The 27,287-nt window shown below is 39.8% G+C and overlaps 2 protein-coding genes across 6 annotated transcripts; one reads left to right on the top strand and one right to left on the bottom strand.

The window, feature by feature from the left end:
• Positions 1-10: 10 nt before the first annotated feature.
• On the bottom strand, positions 11-11,640 carry LOC113165220 (ras association domain-containing protein 8). 4 transcript variants are annotated; one of them, XM_026364586.1, is made up of 7 exons: positions 11,296-11,637; positions 11,096-11,201; positions 6,030-6,233; positions 4,258-5,057; positions 3,933-4,130; positions 3,129-3,273; positions 11-2,066 (listed from the first exon to the last, which is right to left on the bottom strand). In XM_026364586.1, exons 3-7 carry the CDS (start codon positions 6,130-6,132, stop codon positions 1,945-1,947), a joined length of 1,368 nt encoding a protein of 455 aa, XP_026220371.1. In that variant the 5' UTR covers positions 6,133-6,233; positions 11,096-11,201; positions 11,296-11,637; the 3' UTR covers positions 11-1,944. The 4 variants fall into 4 exon arrangements, with proteins under 4 accessions (XP_026220371.1, XP_026220373.1, XP_026220372.1 ...); XM_026364588.1 differs by lacking the exon at positions 11,096-11,201 and having other exon boundaries at positions 4,264-5,057; positions 11,296-11,640; XM_026364587.1 differs by lacking the exon at positions 11,096-11,201 and having other exon boundaries at positions 3,135-3,273; positions 11,296-11,639.
• A 2,528-nt stretch (positions 11,641-14,168) lies between these two features.
• Positions 14,169-26,281, top strand: kras (v-Ki-ras2 Kirsten rat sarcoma viral oncogene homolog). 2 transcript variants are annotated; one of them, XM_026364589.1, is made up of 6 exons: positions 14,169-14,443; positions 16,647-16,764; positions 17,739-17,917; positions 18,837-18,996; positions 21,150-21,274; positions 23,847-23,970. In XM_026364589.1, the coding sequence occupies exons 2-5, from the start codon at positions 16,654-16,656 to the stop codon at positions 21,267-21,269; spliced, it is 570 nt and encodes a 189-aa protein (XP_026220374.1). In that variant the 5' UTR covers positions 14,169-14,443; positions 16,647-16,653; the 3' UTR covers positions 21,270-21,274; positions 23,847-23,970. The 2 variants fall into 2 exon arrangements, with proteins under 2 accessions (XP_026220374.1, XP_026220375.1); XM_026364590.1 differs by lacking the exon at positions 21,150-21,274 and having other exon boundaries at positions 14,170-14,443; positions 23,847-26,281.
• Positions 26,282-27,287: the final 1,006 nt, after the last annotated feature.

The following is a 27,287-nucleotide window of genomic DNA, read 5'->3' as shown; positions in this document are numbered from 1 at the left end:
TTGTGACACATTTAATTTTATCCGATGGTTTATTGAATCATGCAATCCAAGTCATATCAGTAGCCAGTTACAGCCGTACATGTCAACATTTTGCAGTATATTAAGGCAGGAAAAAATAAAAAGTTATGTACACTTGACATCTTACAGTTCTCTAGAACATACAGTATATACATTTGTAAACAGTGACCACAGCTACGTCTCGTTCCAGGGTGGAAAATGCACACGAGTGGTTAATTAAAGGGGGACTCCATCCATGGCATGTGCAGATTTTGACAGATTAGTTTAATCTAACGACTTTTAAACAGGTCTCATCCACATGAAAAGTAGAGACACATTATTTTTCCATGTATTGATGATACATGTTTTTGTACTGATTGACACAGGGCAGACTTCCCTTCTCTATCACATTAACTATTTATTCCTGGGCAACAGTATTGATCCAAATTACAGTACAGTACAGTATACTACAGTATGTGCTGCATGATAAGAAGTAAATCAGACAAATGAGCATGCATTTTACAGCATACAGTATGATGGTGACAACAATTCAGTGGCAAAGTGGAAAGCTCCGTCAATAAAGTACTGACAGTAATTAGGAGATAATTGTAGTTTCCACTTCATCACTATTCTATTGCCATTTTTCTCTCTGTGCAGCAACGTGGCACTAATACTTCTGATATTTGATCTTATCTCAACTGACTCTGTTCATTGCATTAATGTCTCTACTAAAGCTTTACGGTACATTATTTATACATCAACTTTGTGGAATGAATATAAGGCACTTGGATGTGTTTAGCAGCTGCACTACAACCTAAGAGCGGCTTCATTCCTTGGCTATTCTGACTCTGCAAACACACACATACACACAGCACACACACAATGTAGCTGTAGCTATCCATTGTAACACATGCCTCAATTTTTAGATTCTACTAACTGATTTACTGTAGTCTGGGTTAATCCTCATATGGCTATATCATCAACACAATCATGCAATAAGACCTGCTAATCTTTGGCCACTGATCCTTACAGAAAAACAAGCATGATACATTTGGCAAAAATATACTGCGTAGTTATCTAACAACAACTCTAACAACAACAACAACAAAAAAAAACAGCTCTGGAGGATAATTAACACTATTTCATTGTGCAGATATCACTGCAGGACTGAGCACGCTGCATCCTTGTAACTGTGAATGCAACGCTTTGTAATAAAACATAATTATTCACTAAATAAAGCTGAAAAGAAAAAAAAAAAAACACTTTACAACAAGCCATCAGTTTGTTTGGTACATACAGACAGACAGTAACATTCTTCAGTAACAAAACTATTAACCATTTGTGCATAGATCTAACATGAACTGACAGAGCTACAGGAATAGATATCTGATATGCAAAATAATTGATTCTAGACAAAAGTGGATTCCTCATTACTTATATGAGACCCAGTCATTATGCTGGGTTAGATGCATTCACTGAAGACATTTCATAGGCTTTCAGAAATATGGTTCATAGATTCACATACCAAGATTCTCAAGAATACTGTTCAAAAGGCAATAGTGTTGAATCACGATGCTTGTGATGAAAACAATACAAATCATTCAGCAGGTACTAAAGTGACAGTAAAAGTGTATTAAGTGGATATGTTTATATTGGAAGTCCAGAGCAGCCTGATGTTCAGAGACTGTACTGCTGTGTTTTTTTCCTTCATGCCATAACGTCCAGCCGTCAGTCATTATCACAAAATGCTCCTCCACTTCCATTAAACACCAGCTTTGTTATATTAATACTTCAGTCTTTACTCAAGGCTGCCTCTAATTAAATGAAACAGTGCATAGTTGTGTGCTACTGAGGTAGCATTTACTAAGATATCCACTTACAAATGGGTTGTGGGTTGAAATAGGCTCTTCAAGCAAACAATATGTGCTCTCTCCATTCAGAACAGTGTCACACATAGATCCCCTCTGGGTTCAGGCCAGAGCTTATAGGGCTTTGGAGGACCCGAAGATGACTGGATGCTGTGTGAGACGAAACGGGGCGCTTCAGTGAGCCAGACAGGGGAACTAAATCTGAAAAGAAAAGACAGGAATATTAGAAAACAACAAACAATACAATAAATACAAGTACATTTTAAAGAAAAAAAAAATACCTTGCTTGTTCATCTCTGGTAACGAAAGAAAATAAAGCTTTAGTTACAAAAGGAAACCTGCATTTCCACTATTGTGCCACTAAAGGGCACTCTTGCATTGTTTTGAGACTCAGCCGATGCAGTGATTTTACAGCCCAGCACAAAAGCTCCAGCAGATTTTGCACACATTCTAGTGGAAGGTTACTAGAAGGACGTGAAGCCTATTGTTTTTACTTTTAATAACTAAAAACCATTGTGCACCGGGTGCACTGCTCTAAATGATGCAACAATGACGAATTTCATACAGTGAGAAAAAACGTGATAGGAAAGATGAAGTATTATGTTTGAGTGAGAATGTGTCACATGCTGTGTTACAGGTTTGTCAATAGAGTTAATGTTTGTGCCTGTTTGGAGTTTCATTTCATTTCAGTGCTAACAGGCTCATTCTTGGAGTGTGTACATTTTATAAGGCATCTTTTTGTCTTTCATGACTAATTTACATTGGTATCATTATATTACTGTAAGGTTTTAATAACTGTTTGTGAGCTCTCTCAGTGCTCTTAGTTTGTGTATCAGCTCTTCTGTGGTTTCCAGGAGGACGACAGAGCTTTGGTCCAATAATCCCATCACAGAAACTGCTGAGCATGTGATAGAGAGACAGAATGATGGAGGGAGTGAAGGACAGTGAAAGACAGCACAGTGCACAAATCATGCCATGTCTGGATCTATTCAAGCACAATGCAGGATATAATTCTCCTCCTGGAAGTGGTAAAAGCTTATACTCTCCAATACCACATATACAATATCACACACACACAGTCATACACAGCTGACAACCATACATTAAAAGTAGTGATTTCTTGGATCTGACCACTTAGACTGAACTGATCATTGCTCAATATACATACTGAACATCAGCCCCATTGTCAGCTCCATTCTGTGGCCTGGGTTAAATAAAAGAAGTAAATCCACTCATCTAATATATAGGACAAAAGGATATTACCTTTACCATGACTGTTGTGGTTACTTTCATCCTCAGTGGGTTCAGCTGGCAGCACTGTGACCTTGGTGCCAGTCTGCTTGATGAACTGCTGCAGGTTAACTTGTCTCAGCTCCTTGGTCAGCTGCTCCATCTCGTGCTGCATGTCCTGCAAAGACGACATCACCAGGTCAAATGACTCCCTAGAAAAGCATTACTAGCAGCTTCACGCTGACCTCTACAGACATAGAACAGAAAGAAGAGATATGGAGTTTGATAATTCTGTTGTGAGAGTAAGTCATTTTATTAAACCAACTTTCACCATGTGTTAAATGAACAAGAGAGTTGGCTGCCATTCCTGATCCTAGCTAATAATATTATTGGATTTGCACAGGAACGTTAATAACAGAAATGGGTCAAAACTGAACCAGCAGAACCAAAGATGTTGTCTTTATTATTACCATTCTGCTTCCACATCAAAACCTGACACTGTGTAGTGTCATGAAACCAAACAGGATACAATGGCCTGACATGACCTGGTTTCTGACTCTACACCAAGTCGTAGTTTCTAAATCCCACTGATGTTGCTTTAAGTGGTAATCCTTGATACCATTTCAGATCTCACACAGCTCCCTTTGAAGGTCCTGTAAACAGACGTGGTCACTGGCTGTGATCCAACCTCACTGTGAGGGACCATTCAGTGGACAGATGCTAATAAATTATTTCTGATGGATGATCATTCTTATCACTGCCCTGTTTAGTTAAAATTCTCTGCGAGTAAAAACTCTGAGCGATGACAATCAGGTGCTGCTTATGTTTATGTCTGACCTGCAGTTTCTTGCTGCTTTGTCCAAGGGACCTGTCCACAGCCCTGCAGCTGCTCTCCAGCTGCACAGCCTGTCTCTCCTGGGCTTTCAGCTCTGCTTTGACCCTGAGGACCTGAGCACGAGCCTCTGCCTCACTGACCCACTGGGTCTCCTGCTGCTCCCTCTGCAGCCGCTCCTCTTCTAGACCTACTTCGACCCCCTGATGGGACAAAGAGATAAACAGCTATGAAAAAACAAGCAATATTGTGTGTATCTTAGTTATTTTTGAGAAAAGATACTGCTTTTCTAAATTCAACATCCTAAAGCATCTCTAACAGATGGCACACCTGTACCATTGCCAGCTTTTCTTCAATCTCCACTTCACAGCCCTTCAAACGTCCTTGTAGCTCCTGCAGTCTTTCTTCTAGCTGTCTCTCACTTTCTAGCTCAATTTGTAGCTCTGTGGCCCAGAACTCCTCCTCTTCCATCTCCACCTCATTCTTCCTCAGATATTTCTCCATCCTCATGATCTCTCCTATCAGCTCTCCTCCTCCACCTGGATCCCCAATGCAGCCTCCACCTCGCCCCACTCGCCCTTCAGCCCAGGTATGGAGCTCAGTCTCATAGGCCACCAGCTTTTTCTCCAGCACGTGTAGAGTGTCTCTCTGTAAGCCCACCAGTCTGACCAAATCTTCCATGCGACAAGCCCACAGACTGGGGGATACGGATCCAATTGCTGGTCCTGCATGGTTGTGAATGCCGCCATTTCCCAGGACAAACCTCCGTTTAGTGTCAGCCTCCCCAATTCGCCCTCCGCTGAGTATCTCCCTTAGGCCCCTTGGTGTGCCAGTGAATGTGAGAGACTTGCGCCGCGGTTCACGACGTCGGAGAGAACGATCATTTGGATGGCGAAGCTTCGCAAGGGGAGGGAGGCTCTGCCGGTGCAGCCCGCGTTCAGGTCCCCTAAGAGGGGGTCCTTCTGAGGGGGGTCTTTCAGTCAGGGAGGGGCCTGTACGATGAAGAATCAGTTGAACATCCCCAGCATACTGGCCCCAGGTGTTCAAAGAGGCCACAGGGCTCTCATGAGGGGCAAGGTGGCGCTCAGTGTCCCGCCATTTTTCTACCAAGGTGTATCTGCCAGTGCGACCTGTAAACAACACAACAGATCAACCCACTTAGAAAGAATGTGGTTTGTAGATCGTCACAGCCAATTGCAAGAAATATGGCTTCAAATTAAAACCGGCTTAGCCAATGTTGACCACAATTTTCCACAAAAGACTCATCATATGTCATCATCTTATCAAACAGTTAGGCTCACACTTTAGCAAAACAGAGATCAGCATATAAAAACAGCAGTAACAGTAAACCGACAGTGCTGATATGTTATTTACTTACTATTTATTTGATGGCTTCAACACGACAAACAAGCTGAGCACATCAAATTTAGTTTGATGTTCCTAACTAAATTAATTGCTTTGCTGTTTAGAGAACACTTACAGTGTGTAGACACTTGTAAAATGCCGAACCAATGTTGATGTCTGATCACTTGACATGATGTGCGTGTTTTTAATAAAAGAAAAAAAAAAAAAAAAAAGATGGAGGAAGGGGCTCAGAAGTGCTGTGTTCCCAGTTTGGCAGGAGCCCTAAGGATGAGTCACTTTTTCCCTCTTCCTATCCTGTGCTTTGTGGGAAGTGATGTCAACACAGTCTGCTCATGTGCCCCCAACCCTGAAGGGGCCATATGGGAAAGGGGGTGCTTAAATTCAATAAAGCACGAGTAAATCCTCTAAAACCCACTGTATCTCACCAGGAGTTTAACATGTAGGCAGGAGATCCAAATACCTCCTCACCACCTCGCGTTTTAGAGACAGATTATAACTGTGGGATGAAAACACTTTACATTTTCTATTTTCTAAATCTGCAACTGTGAAATAAATGTATTTTGTGTAGATACACTGAAAGTGAGAATTATATTAACCCAGACATGCTAAAAATCAGAAGAAAAAGAAAAAAAAAAGAAGAAGTATGGTATATGTTTACTAGCAGATGAGGATTTAAATAGCAGTTGTAACCTTACAGTTTTTCGTACATTTTGTATTTTTTTATAGGAATTATTTACCTATGGCCTGGGCCAGAGCAATCACCACTTCCTGGCAGGTGGTTGCCTCAGTGACCCCACAGACGACCCTCTGGACTCCATCCACCCAGACTTTGAGCTCCATGTTAGGTCAGAAGCGAGGGGGCTGATCGTGGTGTGTTGGCCCCGACATTACTGAAGGCTGCAGGGGTGCAGGGCAGCAGAAGCCCCTCTCTGGCTCCTTCACTGGAAACACAAGGGAAAACAGAAAACTGAAAATCAGGATGTTCTCAAGGCCGGGGTTATAATGCTCAGTTCCCCTTAAGGATCAAGACTTGATAGGCACTGCACAAGCAGTCAAATGAGCAGAAAATATAATGTACATTCAGGCTAATTTAACAGCAGCAGCAGCAGCTTAAGGTAAAACGATTAAGAATAAAGAACAGCCAAACATGCCAAGACCAGCTGGTCATAATGCTGTTGTTTTGTTCTTCTCTATGAATAGGTACGTGTCTGCTTGGGGTGCAGGAAGAGTCTGCCAGCACACATTCCCAAATCCAGTTCCTGCTTTTGTACTTGCAATTGCATGGAAGCAGTGAAGACGGAGCAGGAAGAGCGACTCAGTGTGTGAGGACAGGAACAGAGAGTGAAACAGAGAAAGGCATGAAAAGGGTGAATCATAACACAAGAGTGTGGAGTAGGCTTTCATTTTTTAAGCTAGTTATTGGCCCCGTTTTCTACCTGCATTCTGCCCTGAAAATGACTACTGACCAGTCTATGGATGCAATTTTAAAAAGACTGATGAAAGGTAAACAAATGACTAACATGGTCAGACTTAGAAAGCACATGTTAAACATGTGAAGGTTAACTATTGACAGTATAAAAAAAAAAAAAGCAAGCCACAGAGTACCAGATGCGTCAAATGTTCCTCAAGGACAGTGTAAAGGAAGAGAATGAATGGCACCTCTCCAGATCTGTATCACTTTCTGTGGATATAACCTTCACAGCACCTACAGTACTGAGTCAAAAGGTCCCTTTGTTCACCAACCCCCTACCAATTACACCTCCCCTGTCTGTGTACTCCCTGTCCACATTCACAAAGTCACCCACACCAGCTCGCCCACTGCTTTTCTAAATATGGTGAAAACAAAACCATTGCTGCAAGGTAACATTTGTGGAGAGAGACCACTGGACCTGCCAATTTTCATTACTGTTTATTATAGCATGTTTTGCTCTTGATGATTTAACTGTTACTGTGATAAAAATAATATTTTAAAAATGCCCATTGCAACGTCCTTAAGAGCAAAGTTTAAATTAGTTTATTCTGCCCAGACTAATGTAAAAGTACATCAAGTTTTGTAATGTGAGCAATGCCAGTGAATTAAACAGGATTCTATTCTGTAGTCACAAATCTCACTGCCAAGAGCAGCAAATCCTCATATCTGAGAAACTAAAAAGCAGATATTGTTGATATTTTTGCCAATTTGCAAGTGAGTGTAAATTGGTTAGATACAATATGTGTGTCATATCAATGCAATACAGTCTGTATTTGTATGTACATTTGTGTCATCTTGGTCTGTGGCCTGGGTCTTCATTGCTCTAGGTTGGAAAAGTCCTTGTGCCCTTCACTCAAGACTTTCCTTAAATGGCATTAAGGGCAGAAAGAGGGAGAGGAAGCGAATATAGTCATACACAGGCACACTGCAAGGTTATTATGCACTGACCCAAAACACCGCAACCTTTTAGTTTAACCCTTTTTTCCACAGGGATGACAGCAAACACAGTGGATCCGATACACTAATACTAGTATTTGAAGACTAACAACATCTGAGGCGGGGAGATCTCTGACTACAGGACAGAATCCTGTGTAAACCACTGGCATTAACAGTCACAAAACTTAATACTTTAATCAAAAGTAAATGAATGCCTGTTCTAACAGAGCAGAACTCTTCATGTGCAGCAAGATAAAACACGCAGCCTGACTCAACGCCTCTTCTGCACGTAAGCGCTACAAAACTCAGCGGGGGCATTTACAAATGCCACTCGCTCTGGTCCAACATTTATATTCATTAACATTAACCCAGAAAACCCAACTGATGATACAGGCGCAGCGGTGTGGGGCAGAGTGCCATCCTGAGCTCTGCGAGCTCTATTCCTCCGGCCTGTCAAAGCCACAGCCTGGGGTGGTGCCCACTCCCTGATTTGTTCATCTTATGCCAGCGAGGCATTTCATGAGACAGACGAGGGCTTAAATTCCTGTGAATTCTATTTAAGCTCAGCTGAGAGACGATCAACTGCAGTAAAACCACAAACCCGGATGACTTAAGCACCATTCGTTTGTTTGTCTTGTATGGGTTGAGTAGTGTTGCTTGAAGATGCATTACTCCCAAAGCAGTGAGGTGTGTGAGCAGCACTGAGCTTCCTGCCCGCCCGCCCGCCCGCCCGCCTTGCTGCTGGTGACAATTCTCCAGACCTACAGGAGCACACAGAGCTGGCAGAGAAAATACATCAACTGGCTGATGGTGTAAACAACCTACCATATGTTCCTGTGGGGGTTTCAACACACTGCAGTAACAAACTCTATGAATAAATACTGTAGGAGTTTTAACTGTAGGAGCTTACATTTGGCACCGCTCCTTTGGGGAATTTAAAGTCCGTCAGGGATCACGAACTGGCCTGAGTATCATGTAGTTGAGCAGTTTACTGAACAAAGGGGTGTTTGAAGGAAACAAAAAGTGCCTTCAGTACATTAAAACAAAAGCGAGAGCGAGTTTGACTCAGGAGAAAGCCTGCAGGGCAGCCGCTGGACCAAGCTAAGAAAAATGATCCCGCAAGAAAACACTCATTTTCCACAAGTTCTACCTCCATGAGTAGATGCCATTACACTCTGGTTTCCGTCCAAATTTCCTGACTGTCGTTCACTAAGATGGGACACAATAGCCCACAGCCATTTCACAAAGCACAGAAAGTGGAACATTGTAAGCTTAAAGGAATTTACATCCAAGTATCTAATTAAAGCAAATACCTAATTTATTATCGAAGGGTTCTGATATGCAAAATGAGCGTCACTGCCGTTCCATAAAAGACAATGGGCTACTTCTTACAAAACAGGGTGACACCAGTCTGTTGTAGTACTTAAACCTCCTTCTTGCTAACCAAACTTTAATTCAAATTGCGCTCCCTGTAGAGCAACATGTAATTACTAGCAATTTATACGCTGCTGTAATTGTTAACAGATCTGTTGTGAAACTGATCTCTGCGAGCAGCCACAGAGAGAGGCTGGTTTATTGTGGAGGCACTGGTGGTAACTTGATTGGAACAAACTGGAGAAATCCATTTCCTCTCTTTCAGTTCTCCCCGACTGCCATTAGGTTCTACGAGCCAGTGCGATTCGTTGGTCTAAAGCATATTTGGATGGCATCTATAACGCACTAATGAAAACTACACTGTAAAGGAGAGGACCCCTGTGGTTCAAAGTTACAGTGGGAGAAGATAAAGAAACTCCTAATCACCAAATACCAGTCTGGCACGCTCTACAAATGTATACATACTCTGCATAGCCAGGACTGTTGCCAGAGATAGGCCTTGATCCTTTAAAGTGGAAAGTGATAACATCCAGGCAGGGTAAGCATTCCTCGACTGTGAGAATGCAAGGCGCTAAGACAAAAGATAAGGAAACTGTACGTCTGTCCACTCTGTGATCTTGAAGACTATGTAACAGATACAGTAAGTAAAGACACCCCAACAAGCTGCACGCAAGTTATAGTTTAAAACAAATAATCAGATCAGCTTAATTGGAATAAATGAAGTGAACAATTCTTAAGCTCACCTTTTTGTTTAAAAAAAAAACAAACAAACAAAAAAAAAAAGTAAAACGTTCCATCTGAATTCTATTTTATATTTTGTCTCAGATAGTTTAGTGTCTGTTCTGTAGAAAGCTTTTTAAACTACTTAAAGTACCAAAACATACAATAAAAAGAACATTTGGTGAATGTCTGCATTTCTACCTTATCGGTGCCCAAAAGGCTTTACAGTGATGGCAAGGCACTGGCCAGTGCTCCCTCTGAAGATTGGGGTGTTTGGGATTAAACTCACATCCAGTCACGCTACACACGACATCCACAGCTCCTGCAAGCTTTCCAGTGGTCCCTGCCCTAGAGCAAGTCTCTCTTTCTCTTTCTCTCGCTCTCTCTGCTTGGCTGATATTAAACTACTAGGTGCTGTAGCAGCCTCCCCCATTTGGGAGGTCAGTGCTGGCAAGATCACGAACATCTGGACGGCACGTTCAGCCAGCAATAATGCTGCCTTTGTTCCGTTGCCATATTCACTGCTCACTAGCCAGCTTTTAAGAGTCAGCAGGCCAGGCAGCAGGAGCCTGCACTGGGACGAGGCGCAGCAGGGCGGCAAGAGGCCTCTGACCAACGTTTACATGCTACAGCTGTTTGCAAAACATCATTTGGTGCTGAATCACACACTTGCACATATGCATTTGGGGAATTAAAATGGTTTTACAGCAGCAGCTGGAATGGCAGCTACACAAGACAGTGGATAAACTTTTTTTTTTTTTTGCCCCTAGTCTGTAGGTAGTTCTCTGCAGCCTTTGGTCTTCATGCTCTTATAACACCATTAAACTCAGAAAAGACCACTGAATGGCATGCTCCTATTTCTTAACTAAAGCTATGCTCAAAAAGCACAAAGCACAAGATTGGGACCTAAATCATTGGCTGAATGTGGCAACTCCACAGGTTGGCTCTGGTTTATGCTTATGATAAACCATAGAGGCTTTAAGGGAAATGATCTGTAGTGAGTTTATATCTACATTCTGTCACTGATGTGCACATTTGTAAATAGACCACAGCTCCTGATCTCAAAGATGCTAAACCTGGTGAGCAACTGAGCCACATTTTCAAGTGAGTGTACAAAATGCCATGAAGGATACTACTGCAAAAACAATTAAGTGTGGCTCAGTGGAGAAGGCCTACAACGATTTGAAGTGATGCCGCTTCTCAGACCGAGCGATACATACAAATAAAAGCAGCATTAAGTTGGTAGATCGGCTACAACCACACATTAGGTTCATGCCTTTGCGCGTTAAACCGCATCCCTACCTCACACAGTTGATGTCGAGTGGGACGAGTCTGGAGAAATGGCGAGAACGAGCAGCAGCAGCAGCAGCAGCAGCGGGAGGCTGCACAGAGTAGCCCAACTATTGAACTAGAGAAATGTTTCCGTTATCTCAGCCTTCACAACTACAGCGGGCTCCCATGAAGCCCGATCATCCCCAATTATATCCGATCAATAGCCTTACCTTTACGGAGAAGACAGGATTGAGCCCAGCGCTGCGTGTCCGGAGTGAAGTTTGGTAGAAAACACAGGTAATTATGTGAATTCCGCAAAATGTGTCGCTCTTAATCACTGCCCAGTAAATCACTTCCAACCAACTGCGACAAAGTAGCTGCTGGACCAAAACGCAGCGCAAGGCCAGGGACGTCTCCCCTAAAAAAACAAAACAAAACACACACACACAGCTGATGTTTTTAATGTTGTGTCCGAAAGTTTGTGTCCGTCCTCAGTGAGCGCCAGTCTGCTGCGGTCTCAGCGTTCAGCTGCGCAAAAAAAAAAAAAAAAAAAAAAAAAAGAGCCCCTCTCCCCATTTGGTTACTCCTGCTGGTAAATACATAGCATTGGAACTGGGACACCGCAAGGCATTGTGGACTGTTTTAAAGCTGCAATACACCGTGAGGGAGGGGGGGGGCCACCTCCAGCCAACTTTTACACACCCACCACACTTCAAACAGCGCAGCAAGAGCGCACTTCTCTTTTTCTACATGTTCTTAAAAGGGGACATTAAGATCCTTCTAAAAGAATATCAATAAACAGTGACTGTGATGTATCTATATGTATATATATATCCTATAAATACATATATATGTGTGTGTGTGTGTGTGTGTGTGTGTGTGTTTTGCTTTCTAATAATCTTGCAAATATAGAGTCCTGTGTGATTAACAAAACAAAATTGTTTATTTTGTTTTGTTAATGAAAATTAAAGTCGTTCACAACTGTTTTTAGAGTTTTAAAGTTCTACGTTGGATTAATTCAATTGTACTATAATAGCCTCAACTAGCTCTAAAATTAAACAGTGTGTAGCTTTTAAACGTCATGACATACAATTACAACATGCATTTCGAATTTAAATGGCAAATGTACAGTGGAGACACAGTGACATGTTTATATCATGTAACCCGTCACACAGAGAAAGCAGAAGATATAACTTACACAAGAGACAAACTATCTGTCATGTTGAGTTTACTCTTCAGTGATATACAATAATCAAAGCTAATCAATCATCTGGTAAAACATTTGTTGTTGCACATTATGAAATAAATAAATAAAGCCAAAGTTATAGGAACTAAGCAGCAGATTTCTACAGGTATATTCACACATAGCACATTTTGTGGATCATATCTACATAAGGTCTTTGCAAAACTAGCCTTCAGCTGTACAAGCTGATGAACATTGGACAATGACACCATCCATAAATGGAGACTCACTGCCCTCTTGTGACTGAACAGACTTATCGCTTGTGTAACACATTGTCAGCTGCATCTGTCATGTGTCTAAATATGGTCTTTTCTCAGAAATCTGCTGGGTTACCAGGACCTAGGTGTGGTTTAATCAGCAGGTTCCGCTTAGTCATCAAGTCTGGATGAATCAGGATCACGGTATTGACCATTTTGATCTTTGGCAGTTAATTATCTATGCTATACAACTAAGGTTTTTATTTCACAGTAAATCTTTTTTTATTCATATTAGCAGAGGTGCAACTAATAATATCAATAATGGCACTGATCCATTATGTGTCATACAAGTAAATCACGATGTCTGAATTAAACAATTGTCATTCATATTATCAAGTACACTTGTGATTCCTTTTTTTCTATATCAACATATTAACAAATATGTAACAAATGTCCACTGGTGATTATTTGTGTGATAATGTTTTATACTCACATCCATAGTAACCTTAAACAAATACCATTGTTCTAAGACTGAGGTAACCTAAAATAAAATGTAGATTTAGTGTTTTTAGATGTAGATAAATACTTCTTATAAAATGGAAACACTAATGTAAAATTCCTGGCTCAGAAGTTGTATTGTTATCTCTACATATGTACAATAAACAACATGATATAATGATATAACATGAACATGGTGTTTATTAAACATATTTGACCACTAAATTATAGGCTAAATGAAGTGTATTTCAGTACAGTAGAACAACAGTAAACATTATTTTGTATTTTAGTTATCCTTTGCTTTCTTTTTAAAAGACAAACCTTGCCTGTAGAGGCTGTGCAGCTTGGAGAACTTCAAGACAAGAAGTGAACAGTGACATCTAGTGTGTCTGCTGTAGAAAATTAAAATACTGTAGGTCTTATTATTTATTAGAATGTATGATCGCAACAACTGTGCTATTGCTGTAGATCATTTCATTTTCACTTTACTTTTCATATAAAAATCATTTGTAATAAAATGGTTTTGGGAGGTGAGTATAATATTAATAGCATTAATCCACCATGAGCATAACATGAGGATTGCCTCTTTCGTTTTCCTCCTTTATAATAAACCTTATTCATGGCTCTGTTGTGCAAACTGACGTGTTTAGCGAGCTCTGTAAGTCCGTCTGCACATAAAGTGCGCAGGAGGCAGCCTAGTGAACACACTGGAAAACTGACAAGGGATTGCCAAATCATTTCCTTGCCTGGGAATGACGTCTCTGCAGCACATTCCAGTTATATTTAGAGCCTATATAAAGAGGAGTCGCCCTCTAGGCTTTGTTGACTCTGCAGCAGGCGGCGACAGGGGGATCATAATACTGGAAAAGGACGCGTCCTGAAACGCATTTATTCTATATCACCATTAAAACAATCAATGTGAATCACACTGTGTGCTTTAAAAAAAAAAAAAAGCAACTCATAAAACCTAGTGGCGTTTGCGCGTCCCCTAACTTGCACATCGCTTATAAAGTTAATCAAGTGTGCAGTTGTGAATTAAAAGTGATGTAAAACGGGAATAGTGTGGCTGTAAAGCCCAAAAACAAAGCGTATGAGTGCCCGTGTTGCGACATAGCGATATGCCCAAAACCGGTTGAAATCCCCAGCTATGCTTTCTGGGTAAGTGCGCCCCGGTATCCGCCCATATTGTCGTCCTGAAGGCCAACCCGAGCAGCTAGGCCAGACGCTGGCTCAGATGGAAAGTTCAATCGATTAATTTCCCCACTTGTTTTTTTTTTTTTTTTTTTTAAGTGCTTGTTCCCCGCTTTGCTTGCGAGACGAGGTGGACCGACTTAAATGCGGCCGTTCTGGTGTGAAATAGGAAATGCAGAGATCGTGTGAACCGAGAGGATTATCATCAGCTTGACTTCTTCGGACGCGGAACTCCACACTCGCTAAAAGGTAAAACAAATGGATAAGATTCACACATGTGTAGGATTGTGTCGCGACGGTATACGCACTGGGTTTTCTGTGTGGGTCACCTTGTCCGCTGTATTAACATCGGAAAACAACCTTACAGTGGAAATATTTCTCTCCGTTGTGAGTGTAAACTACGCCCAATTGTTAACCTACCGCCCGGCCCTGCAATGCAGACCTTTGGGCTAGCCTGTCAATGGCGGCTTCAAAATCTGCAGCCTTCCCCTTTGAATGAATGACACCGAATTAGCCGCGGCACACGGCGCAGACAGACCCGTATTAGCTGATTACTTATGTAAATAACATAAAGTTAGCTTGCAGGGGCTTGATAGTTATTTTTTGAGGCTGTGGGCGAGCTGCTGTGCTAGTAGCTAAGCTAGCTAACAGGAGTGTGGTTATTAAACGGGGCTCGGAGGTTTTCACACAACCAATCTGGCAACGCTGCGGGCTCAGACCACTGGATTGAAACCTCAGTCCTGTCGACTACTTTAGGTGCTATTCCCTATTTAAATAAAGCACATGTGTGCTTGACTAATTCACTGAAATGTTAAAATAGTAGCATAACATGTATGTAGTTTACTACTTTTTTTTATTTACTATGTTTCCACGAATCTCCTTGCTGTCGATTTTCCAGGTGTGGTGTTTGTAAAATGTAGATTTCTGTTAAAGGTAATCTTGTGAGTTTTCTATTAGTATTGTATTAATATCATAAATTAACCACAGTGTGATGTAGCACATTTGAATTGTGTTTTATTACTACATAAAGAAGGCAGAGAAAACAGAAACAGGGCTGACTGATTATAAAACCATAAATAAGCTCCTCCATTAAATCTAAAATGTTGGTACTGAACAGAGTTGACAGGCAAATGTTTATGCACTTTACTCAGTCAAGACACTTTCACTGCCCTTTGAGATGAAAAGTGATTTTTATAGGCAGGGCAGGCATGAAGCAGATGCATGACAAATATTGCTATAGTTGTTCATGGCTTTGTAGATAGTTTGATCCGGTAAAGATAAGACTGCTCCCTGATGGTCAGGTCAGTCTGTAACATGTAAACCACAGACTGTGTCAGTGGTTATAGATCAGATCTTTGCAGGTGCTTTTTTAAAGAGCTGAGAAAACTCACAACTGTAGTAAAAGTATGCCTTTGTTAGCTGAAAACCTATCAAACCACATTGTCGTTTTTGGTTTGTCTAGACAAAGCAGTAATATTCACTGTAACTCCTCCCTGACTGCAGGCTGCACAGAGCTGTGTGCACGATGTACTGTAACTTCTGAAAAGGCCAGCTGCCACTATTGATGGGTGCTGCTTCATAAAGCAGTCAGACAGCAGAGAGCCTCCCAGTTGCTTGTCAATTTTGGAGGCTTAATGTAATGTCATAGATTTCTGCCTGGGGTTAGTTTCTGTTGTGTGGCTGCCACTCAGAAAATACCAGTGAATGTGTTGCTGGATTTAGACCTTTAATTGCATATACAGGTTTTTTCTTTACTGTCTTTCCTTTACTTCAGTATCTGAGTGTTTAGGAAGAGAGGCTCATAGATTTTGTTACAGAAACAGTTTTAATGTGACAATATAATACAAATTCGGTTCATTTTTAGATGGGGGCTAACCAACACTTGTTTTATTGGGCTGATAATGATTGATGGTAGCGGCATTTCCTGAATTGAGCAGCAGCCTTTTAATGTTTATTTTCCCACATTTACACATAATGTCTTGCAGGTGGATTATTCTATACTGTTCCTTCCAACAGCTTCTAGTTGAATAATTAAATGAGCATTTTTCAATGTGAAAAACTAAATGGACATTTACATTGGGTTGTATGAGTTTGTCACTGTCACTGTCATTGTTCATGAATTGACATTTTCTCAAATTGCCAATCCTGAGGCCCCAGATTCCCCAGTGAGCCGACAACTTGCCAGACAGAAATGAAGAGTAACAAATGAAAGTATCTGAGAACTTTTTTAGGTTTTCTTTTTTAGGTGAGTACCATTTGGTACTCAAAATATCTTAAACCAACTACAACAGAATATAACATATTTTATATATAGAAGCAGAAGCATCAGCTAAATACATTTCTAAATTATTCTTTTTAAGGCTTTGATAATGCCTCAGACAAACGGAGGCTGTGTCAGATGACTGTGTCTGTGACGATATCAGTGTCTAATGTTCTTTCTTTGGTCCTGCAGGTGAATCATGACAGAGTATAAGCTGGTAGTGGTGGGAGCTGGTGGCGTTGGCAAGAGTGCACTAACAATTCAGCTCATCCAGAATCACTTTGTGGATGAATATGACCCCACTATTGAGGTAAAGAAACTTTGTGCATTCATGTGTGCGTTTGCATGTACAGTACATACTGTTTGTATGTGTGCACGTGTGTGTGCAGGCACGTGCGTGCTTGTATGCATGCAAGCATTGCGTGTGCACACTTAAGTTCATGAATGTTTTCATGACTGACTACTTTGGTATGGGGTCAGAACAAGGAGTAGCAGCAGGTTCTTCAGGTTTAAGTCTTAAAAAGACACCAAACAGGTTTTTAATAACTTTACGTACATGCTGCCCTGCCTGCTTTCTCAGGGGGGCAGCCTATCCCGAGTGAACCCTGTCTCATTACTATGTAAATTATTGATGTGCTGTTGCAGGTTAGAGCTTCAGGATAGATTATTTGAACACAAGATAACATCTGAAACAATGGCTGCTCACTGGATCGCACAGTAATTATCAGTCTTGGATCAGACTCAGTGTAGCCATCAGTAATGATGAAAAGCTGGAGTGCTTTGACACAGTAGAAATTTGGTCCTCATTATAATTTCAGGTCTGCTGGAAAATGGAGTGCCCTACTCCAACTAGAATAGGGTAATTAAATGCAGTCCTGTGGCATCTTTCAGCAAAATCATGTTCAGATTAAATAATGAAAGCAATTTTATATACATAAATAATAGATCATCCTCACCATTACTACAATTACATACCACAGTTTTCTATAGTGAACATGTATGCTACTTGTCAGTTATGTTAATTACATTTATTGTATTATTATTATTATTATTGCGGTAATTAAAAAAAAATATTGAATCTTAGAACGTTGTGTACTGTTTTAAAGGAGTTATAGTCTGTTACAACATGGATGCTAAAAATACATTTATAATTTCCTTAAATATAATTCAGAGTAATAATTCTCTCATTCACAACCACATCATATTTTTATTTAGCTTCGATTTGGACCCTCCTTCCACTTAGTACCCAAGTCTTGATCACTTTCTGGCATCTTCCTCTTGCAGGACTCGTACAGAAAGCAGGTAGTGATCGATGGAGAGACATGTCTGCTGGACATCCTGGACACTGCAGGTCAGGAAGAGTACAGCGCCATGAGGGATCAGTACATGAGGACAGGGGAAGGCTTCCTCTGTGTCTTTGCCATCAACAACACCAAGTCCTTTGAGGACATTCACCACTATAGGTGAGCTTAGAAACATGATGGCTGCAGTCTTTGAACCGAGTTTAAACGCAGTGTTGTAATTGTTAAAACGCTGTAAAAGTTTTATAGGATAATATTTTGGGGCTAAAGCAACTCAAACTCAGTACTGACCTTGTAATTACAACATCCCTTGTTTGAATCTAGTTGAGGTAATTTTTCTCTTTAAACCCTGATTTCCATTCAGATTTCTACTGTCCACAGTGGCAAAAATGTTAAAAATGTGATTGTTACTCAGCTGTCAATGGATGTGTACATGCAAGTTATTATCTAAAACATATTCTACATTAGTATTATTAGTACCAAGTACATGCTTTAAAATGTACTTACAGAAGTGCAAGTACTTCACCCAACAGTGTATTTTTAACAGCATGAATTAAATGTTGTTAACATTAACGACAAACTCAATGGTGAAAATGATCGCAAAGAAAGTGTATTCGTAATAGGAACTAAATAAATAAGGTTAAATATGTTGGCTTGAAACAAAAACTGTTGGTGAAGCTGATTTAACCACTTCATGTACTGACAAGTACATCTATATTAATATCAGCATGTAGTGGTTGATTATATATTTTAAGAATCTACATTTTTAAAAGTATATTGTAACCACAGCTGTCAAATAAATGTAGTGGTGTCAAAGTGTAATATCTCCTTTTGTACACATGTACTTGTTCAAACTTGTATTTAAGTAAAGTACCTGAGTAAATTTACTTTGTTACCACATTTGTATACATGTCCTGGTTCTCCACTGAACAAAAGCCACTGATTACCTTATTCTTGACATATGATAATCCAATTACTCTGAATATATAACATAACTTTCTAAAAACATATTAATGTACCATCACAGTATGACCTTACCTTGTTGAAAAACTAAATTTATTTTGTGTCTGTCATTCTTTAGAGAACAGATTAAGCGGGTGAAGGACTCTGAGGATGTCCCCATGGTGTTGGTGGGAAACAAGTGTGACCTCCCGTCCCGGACAGTGGACACCAAGCAGGCTCAGGACTTAGCACGTAGCTACGGCATTCCCTTTATTGAGACCTCAGCCAAAACCAGACAGGTAAGAGTTCAGCTAGAGTTAGCCCCGCCCTCAAAACTCAACTAGTTCAACCTTTAAATCTGTCCCCAAACTGCTGTAGTATTCCACTGCAGGGCTGTAGAGCATGTTGAATGGTGAAAAAGCATGCATGTGGTCTCAGGGGTATTGGTTTGAGGGATACAACAGTGCTATATATAGCTAAAATAAAAAAATGGTTTTATTCCAGACAGTCAAACTTATGGGAATTCTGACAAGTTCCTGAAAATCTTGGCACTGGGATCACAAGATATGTCTTGAGCTATGTGCTGCTGTTGATTTGTGTCACAGTGGCCCTAATAAATTGTTTAAGATAATGTTGCTTGAAACTGTCTGTGGCAAATTGGTGCTCTTTGGGTAATTGAATTTTTTTTTCTTAATTGGTGATAATGTAATTGATGCATGCTACTCTGTCACGGACATGGGAAATTATATGATAATTAGCGCTATCTGCAAAGTTTTCTGCATTATGAATAATCAGTAAATCAGGGGATGTGTGTCAGGAAGCCTGCATGGAAGGACAAACTGTTGATAATTACTCAGCTGGGTTAATGATTTTGCTTAATTGTTAGTGTTATTGGATTTTGGAAGATTTGGCGTGGAGTAGGTGGCCTGTTGTGAGCATGGCCTAAGGTGGCTAACAAAGTGATCTGGAAACATCCTTCTCTGGTCTCTCCGACCTGGTGCAGGGGAACCTAATGTCACAGTGATTAAATTCTTACAGCTCTGCTCACCTTTTTCTACCTGAGTGTACCAATAATTCACTATGCACATGGTGCAGTGTTTGGACCAGCAACTGTCTCTTTCATTCAACATCAGTGTTTCCCAAATCTCTGTGATTTAATTGAAATATCACCCAAATAATGAAGTCAAAACATGCTTTTACTGGATGCACTTCTCCTTTATGTGAGGCTAGACACTGGTGGAGAAAGTGTCACTGCACCCTAATCTTTTTATTATCACTCACCCACTGTGGGCTCAAAAGGTTCATTGTTTTTTGAAATTAAATTGATTCTGTTGGTGACATTTTCATGGCAAAAATCAGATGTCAGCATCCTCACATCACCCCTATATCATAATCCACCTTCTTATTGTCCGTCTTTGCTCACTATGTAAATAAATGCAGCTTAATACACTGCTGGTGTCACACTTTTGCCCTGCTTAAAGCAGAGACGGAATCAGCGTTTTTAGCTGTGTTATAGCAAAATTATTACTGTTCGTGACATATGGGCAGAGTTTTTTTATGTGTGATGTTTGATATATTTTTTTTCTGCCTTGAAAACTTGTTACCAGTAGAATTCAATATGAGCAGAGACCCTTTTTTGCTTTGAGAAGAAGGAAATCATGAATCTTTGCAGGCCTATAGGAGGTGAGTATCCATTATTCACAAAAGAGATTTCTGGGAGTATCACTTTATGTAGTTGATACAACAAGCCAGACTGAGCAGGAAGGCCCACATCAGACCAGCGGTCTGCTTCACTTCTTTTTATTTGTAGGCTATAACACATAGCAGTTGCAAAAAAAAAAAACAGTGATATATCAGAAAAAGCTGATAAAACACAGTCATGATCTTTTGTGTCGTGTCTTATTGAACACACCCAGTAATCATACAGAGTCATTCTGATGTCACTACATGACAGCTGGTGTCAGGCAAATCAGTGAGGTAAAAGTAACAACTAACAGTTAAAGACTTCAAGGATTCATTTGAGATTGTTAACAACAAAATTTCTTGCACATAGATAAAACAAAGGTAGAATTGTTCAGGGAGAACACACAGCGCTATATATGGCTTAATAAGAGAACCACATAGCAACATGAATCATCCTAACAGTAAGGTTTGGTGGAGGCAGCATTGTGATATGGGGCTTCTTTGCTGCCTCTGGGCCCAAACAGCTTACCATTATGGAGGGGAAAATAAAATGAATTCCCAAGTTTGTTAGGTGCCCAACAGGATAATGCGAGTTATCCTGTCAGGGTTTGATGATATTTTTGTCTTGGAGAAGCTCAGATCACATTTCATGACCAATTTATGCAGAAAACCAGGACAGTGCCATTACTTTTTCTTGCAACTGTATACATATCTAGTGTCCCCCTCTGTTATTCCTCAACATTGAGGGAAGTTGTGTCTCATACTGCAGAGAGTGGAAGATGCCTTTTACACTCTGGTACGCGAGATCAGGCTGTACCGGCTCAATAAGCTCAGCAAGGAAGAAAAGACTCCGCGCTGTGTCAAGCTTAAAAAGTGTGTTGTGATGTGAAAGGGGTAAGTGTATGCAGCCGCGCGTCTACCAGCTCTATATGTGTGTGTCTGTTTTGTCGGGATTGTGGAAAAGGCAATTGGAAAAGATGCACAGTGAAAGCTGGTGCTTCACGGGTTCTCAGAGCTAACCTGCTGGTTTCTACATGGGCTGTGGTGTGGCTCTAACAGGAGGCTGGAGTTGATTTCTTTTCCTTTTAAGTGTCTCTTTGTATCATGGCCGATTTATTGTCTTAAGACTATTTTCACACTGGGGTCATTTAGTCTGAATTACAAGTTTAATTACCTCCCCCCTGCAATAACCCTGCTGGTTTGATTTCACAAAAGTTCACTTTTATTCTTTCTTTTATTTACACTTGTTTCCACATGATGGTGCACATTTAGATGTATATAAGCAGGCAGAGCTACAGTATGTGACCATAACTAAAATAAGAAAACCATCTGAATGGGCTGAGGGGAACAATATACCCTCTTTTCTTGCTAAAAATATGACTGTCTGACTCTCACAAGTTTCTTTTTTGAGAAAAGGATTGTGTTCCTACTCCACACAAGTCTTGATGAAGTTGATCCAGAGCCAGTAAGACCTCCTCTTTCAGGCATCTGGGGCTGCTCTCAGCATTACAGGCCGACCAAGTGGTTATTTGGACTGACCTTCTAATTAATTGCCATTGGCAAGGTCTGTGCTCATGTCTGCTGATTAATAAAAAATGTTTGCAGATATATCAGCAGCTTCCACGGGCAGTGTTTCAAACCTGCAGTCAACTGAAAATGACTGGGTATGAATGTGAAACACTATTTGGGTGCACCAGTGTGAGTTACTGGGATGCAGGCTGCAGCCTCTTCTCCCAGTGTCTCAGTCAGAATAATGGAGGTAGCTCAGGTGAAGAGAGACATGGTGACAAATCAAGTAGATAGACAATCAAATAGTTAATCAAAATACCAGTTAAAGAACCATAAACTCTGGCATTATGGTCTGTGAGTCTCCCACATTTGAATGGTTAGCATGAGTGACCATGCCTTACAGCAGCACTAATAAAGCTAGTATAATTATCAATAATTAAAATATATTAACTAATGCTCATTTAAGTTCATCATTGTGTCCCATTGGGGGGGGAAAAAAACAATATTGGCCAACCACTACTCAGTACTATCATTTTGGGTTCGGACTAAACTACCAGTGTGAAAACGTCCTAATATGCTGAAATCAACACGAAGAAAAGGTTCGAGGCAACATGTGTGATTAGAAGAGATCATGGGGAATCTGGGGGAAACAAATCATGAACTGAAGTGTTTCCACTGAGGATGTGTGTTAAGAAATATGTTTAGAACAAAAACAGTGTTTGTGGGTGAGACTTTTTCTTGCAGACACAAATCATTTTATCTTAATTCTTTCCTTTCCTCCTCCTGTCCTTGTCATCACGTGAAGTGAACTCAGGCTCTTCAATCTGCAGCTCCTTGCAGATTCAACAACACATTTATTGCATTACCCAGACTGTTTTAGTACTCACACAATTGCCTCCAAGTGGCATCAACAGACATTTGCTGCATTTACTTGAAGCCTATTACTCACCAATAATCAGGATTAAAGCTGAGCAAGAATATAAAAACACCTCAGTCAGAATAAATTGGCTCATTAAAAGCGCATTCACTTTGAAAGTGGTGTTTTGAGTCTTTTTATAAACTCCTATTTTGGATTTTTTTTTTTAATATCACATGCTTGCCTGTGAGAGACGTGCCACTCAGGCCCCTTCCTCTACAGTTTTTTGCAGTGTGGTGCATGTGTCTCAGTTGAACCATGTTTCAATAGTATTGTTTATTACTTTTAGACTACCAAACAGAAGGCTTGCCTTGGACTGTTAGTAGAATATTTTTATAAAACTGTTTCTTCAGTTTACACCCGCTGCAGTAAAACAGTAACGTGCCAAGCACTCAAAGCAGGTCTATCTATTTTTTTTATTTATTTATTTTTTTTTAGCTTGCTTGCTTGCGTTGGCGGACTACACGTTAGACAACTGGAAATGTAAACAGGACAGCTTGTTCTGTCATTTTATTTAGAAGTTATTTAAACACGCTGTGGGAGTATAGTGGACGGATTACATTCAGGAGGACAGAAATTGGCTCACGTAACTGCAGCTACTGTCAGTGGGCAAACTGCTGACTTCTCACTCTGTAACACAGAGACAGTTATGTCTGACCTGCACTTCATTCAGCTGTGTTCAACAACCTGAACTAGATTGATGAACTTACCTGCATTCTGATGTGTGTCATGCTGATGGAAAATACATTTCTATTATCCAAAATGTTTTTTTTAATTTAAGATACATTTCTGGTTTTGAATTGACAAATATATCATAAAATGAAAAATCCATACATAAAATGTTTTTCCAATCTTCTTTGTCAAGGCTACTCATCAGTTTGACGTAAAAAATTGGAGTGTTGGTTTTCTGATTTCTAGTTCTGGGAATGCTGTACTTTATTATTCATTAATATTTTGTAGGCAGTTGTTGATGTAAAGAAATGGGCTGTAACTTAAACAATGCACTGTTTTCATTTCTTTATTGTTTTTTTTCCTCTCCAGGGCGTTGATGATGCCTTTTACACATTAGTGCGAGAAATCCGGAAGCATAAGGAGAAGATGAGCAAGGAGGGCAAAAAGAAGAAAAAGAAGTCCAAGACAAAGTGTACACTTATGTGAATAATCTCCCCTTTTCAAGACAGACTTTAAAAAAAAAAAAAGAAACTATGTTGAACAGTTAAAGTAATACATTTTGTACATTACACTAAATTATTAGCCTCTTTCTCAGTACCCACCATACTGTATACTAAACCTGACCCAATTTTTTTCTGCCTTTCTGTTATTTGCTACTTGGACATCAATAAGCTTTATTTTCTGTTTAGTGCCAGTTGCCCACATGTGTTGGTCCAACAGCCTTGGTGATTTTATAGCATGATGTTAATTTGGGTCATTTTTATATCACTGCAGAGCTGTGAGCTAATTACATCACAACTCATGTTTGACAAATTAGTCATTAACTACTCCCCCCCACCCTCCATAGCTTAAAAGGTTCTGCAGTGCCCTTTTTAAGTTTGGGATGCCAAAGAATTAATTTTCATGCTGATACATTTAAACAAAACAGATCTGAAGAAAGGACCAACATTCAGCCAGACTAGATCCAAAATGTCCCAGCCACTGTGTAATGTCCCGTCTTTAATGCCCCCTTCAATATGACTTTGTTATGTCACTGATATAAGTATGCATGCAACTCTTACTCTTCTCCAATGTTTTAACACCCTCATTAGCTATTACTTAATTTGCAGTTTGTCAGTGCTTTGACTGTGTGGGAAGTGATTTCGTGCCTACATGCGATATCTTTTTTTTTTCCCTGCATGCATTGTGTCCTAGATGACATGGGTATTGCAAACTGCCTCTAGTTGATACATTTAATGGAGCCAGCAGCGAGGAACTCTTACCCCAGTGGACACCAGACAGGTTACTTAACAATAACCTACATTTGCTTTTGTGAGAATTAAATCTGCAGTTTCGGCTTCAGATTCAAAGTTAATGGTGATGTGGATTTCTACCATTCTTGTGACTAGCAGCCAGGTTTTGTGTAGATCAATCATTTTATGTTGAAGGGGTCGATGCCTCATCACAAGCTGTCAGATGTCAGACACCTTTTCTTACCTTATTGGTTACATATTTCCTGATTTTCCTCGCTCTAAAGTTTGATTGCAGGATTGTTTGACTTAATCCTGTCAATAATAATTTCTGTTGAAGTTAAATGGATTAATAAGTGATCACAATTCTTCTGTCTACATCCTCCTGACAGGAGACGCGATATTTAAACAGAATATCTGTTAAATGTTAAATTCGAGGATTTGTGAATCTCCCGTATTCTGGCCACTAACGTTTCATGCCTTGCACGGTTTCCTAAGTTGGCATTGGGTTGTGACTGCCTAGAAAGCAGAATGCATCTTTTAAGCAGCTTTCAGGAACATTTCTCTTGGTGTGGTGTCACAGCGGTTCAAAATGTTATCCAAATGGATTTTTAGATTCTTATGTGGAGCTATTGGAATCATTTCCTGAGGTGTTTTGTGGGCTGCCTTTCAACAAGAAATGATTGTCCAGCAAAAATAATTGGTCCTTTTCTCTCACCAAACGTGTGTATCGTGGTGATGTAACTGGAACTGATGTTTGTAAATGAGGCAATAATTGCCATAAAATAGTTTTTTTTTTCCAAGTCCTAGTTTCTTTCCTGGGTCAACCCATATTTCACCTCTCCATTATATTCACAAGCCGTTCCCTCGGGGACTTTTATTTGCCTTTCATGTTTGCATTAGGTGCTACATTTAGACAGTAGAAAGAGCCGAGACAACATTTACTTTGTCCCATATGTGTGTGTGCATGCTCGCTCGAGAAATAAACAAAATGCTGTTTTAGGGGAGAGATGCTATTGACACAGAAAATCCAGACATGACACATTTTGCTTTCAGGATTAATGAATATTGACCCAGTTTATTATTACCTCTGTTTTTTTTTTTTTTTTTTTTTTTTTTTTATGAAGTAGATAATAACTGTTAATGCAATTTTAATTATGGAACCATCTTGTTAACAATACTGTCTCAAAAGTAGTTTTACTGAAATGTTTGAAATGTTCCTCTTCCTTTATTGCGTGCCAACAGCTGATTTCTGAAATGTATCATTTATACCTGGATCGTATTTTAACAACCTTTGTATAGTTGTGATACTGAAAGGTGCATATTTTGTAAATTGTGCTTCATTTCGTTGGTGTGTCTAAATGAATGTTGCTTTAATGGAGTTTCACTCCGCTCTGTGTATGTGACTAGAGAGTGTGATTGGGTCCAGGTTTAGGGAAGTGAATGAATGACCACTTTACAACACACCTGTTTTGGACAGTGTAGAGTGGTGATCTGATCTCAAATGAGTCTATTTTTTGCCATGAATCTCACCACTCCTATTTAATGTGTAATAAAGAACAAAGTAAAGAGGAACCTACTCTTGTGAGTGTCTTTTCTTTTCATTCTCTTTGATACACTGATTTATTAGAGTTAATTGAGCTACTTGAATTTTTGATTTCTTAAAGTCGGCAGACTTGAGAACATAGGAACATTATCACTGCACCGGCAGTAATGAAAGTATGAAAGATCACATCTTTGTTGCCCAGAAGGTGGCACTGTTCACTCACTTTGCCAGAGCAGACAACTTCTTTTTTCTCCACTCTCTGAAGGGTGCTATTCTCCAGCTGCCCACACTCCCAGTGTGAGCTTTGGATTATAGGCTTTTACAAATTATGCATATTTTCCAAAAACAGCAAGAGCTAAATATTTTAAAATAAAAATACTAAGAATTATTCTAAGAAATACTTCCATTTATTAAAATGTATGAGCAGTCTTACTTTCTGGGAAGACACAGTTTTATGCACCACCAAGCTGATTATCTTAGAGGTTTAAAGAAAGGAGTTTTCAAACTTAGCAAAAAGTAAAAGTAATAGCTCCATGACGATACCGCTGGCCAGAGGCCATATTTAAAGTGACAGTTTTTACAACATATTGTTAAATCATCTTTCCTGCCTGTGGTGACAGAAAAGTTACTTAATTACTGAGGCATTTCAATCTTTTAATTACTTTTTTAAAAGGAAGTTCAATATAAATATTCTGTTGATGTTTATTGATCAGAAAAAGTGATGGTGAAAAGTTTTGAAAGATGACTCAAAATGACTACTTCAAATGACTGAAATCCCCAAATTAGAAACAAATTGCAAATTTCTTTGCTACAGCAAAGTGAAAACTAGATTCAAATTATTATAGATATGCATTTAATAACATTTAGTAGCTTTAAGAAGTTGTAATATCAATATTAAAAGTATGTAAATGTATGTATTTATCTAAGTGTTGTCATTGATGGAAGTATAATGATGTGATCAAATGCAATCAATTATCCATTAGAACATAGAAAGCAAGTCAAATGTTTATACTGAGAAGATAAAAAAAGAGGCAA

The sequence above is a fragment of the Anabas testudineus genome, chromosome 6 (genome assembly GCF_900324465.2).
Source record: "Anabas testudineus chromosome 6, fAnaTes1.2, whole genome shotgun sequence".
Lineage (NCBI taxonomy): Eukaryota > Metazoa > Chordata > Actinopteri > Anabantiformes > Anabantidae > Anabas > Anabas testudineus.
This window is presented reverse-complemented; position numbering and strand designations above follow the sequence as displayed.

Excerpts from the sequence above, each read along its gene's own strand:
- LOC113165220 (XM_026364586.1), bottom strand. The coding sequence starts at position 6,132 with ATGGAGCTCAAAGTCTGGGTGGATGGAGTCCAGAGGGTCGTCTGTGGG. Across the intron at positions 4,131-4,257 it reads AAAAGCTGGCAATGGTACAG|GGGGTCGAAGTAGGTCTAGA; the intron begins GTGTGCCATCTG and ends TTGTCCCATCAG. Across the intron at positions 2,067-3,128 it reads CCACAACAGTCATGGTAAAG|ATTTAGTTCCCCTGTCTGGC; the intron begins GTAATATCCTTT and ends TTTTCTTTTCAG.
- kras (XM_026364589.1), top strand. The coding sequence starts at position 16,654 with ATGACAGAGTATAAGCTGGTAGTGGTGGGAGCTGGTGGCGTTGGCAAG. Across the intron at positions 16,765-17,738 it reads AATATGACCCCACTATTGAG|GACTCGTACAGAAAGCAGGT; the intron begins GTAAAGAAACTT and ends TTCCTCTTGCAG. Across the intron at positions 17,918-18,836 it reads GAGGACATTCACCACTATAG|AGAACAGATTAAGCGGGTGA; the intron begins GTGAGCTTAGAA and ends GTCATTCTTTAG.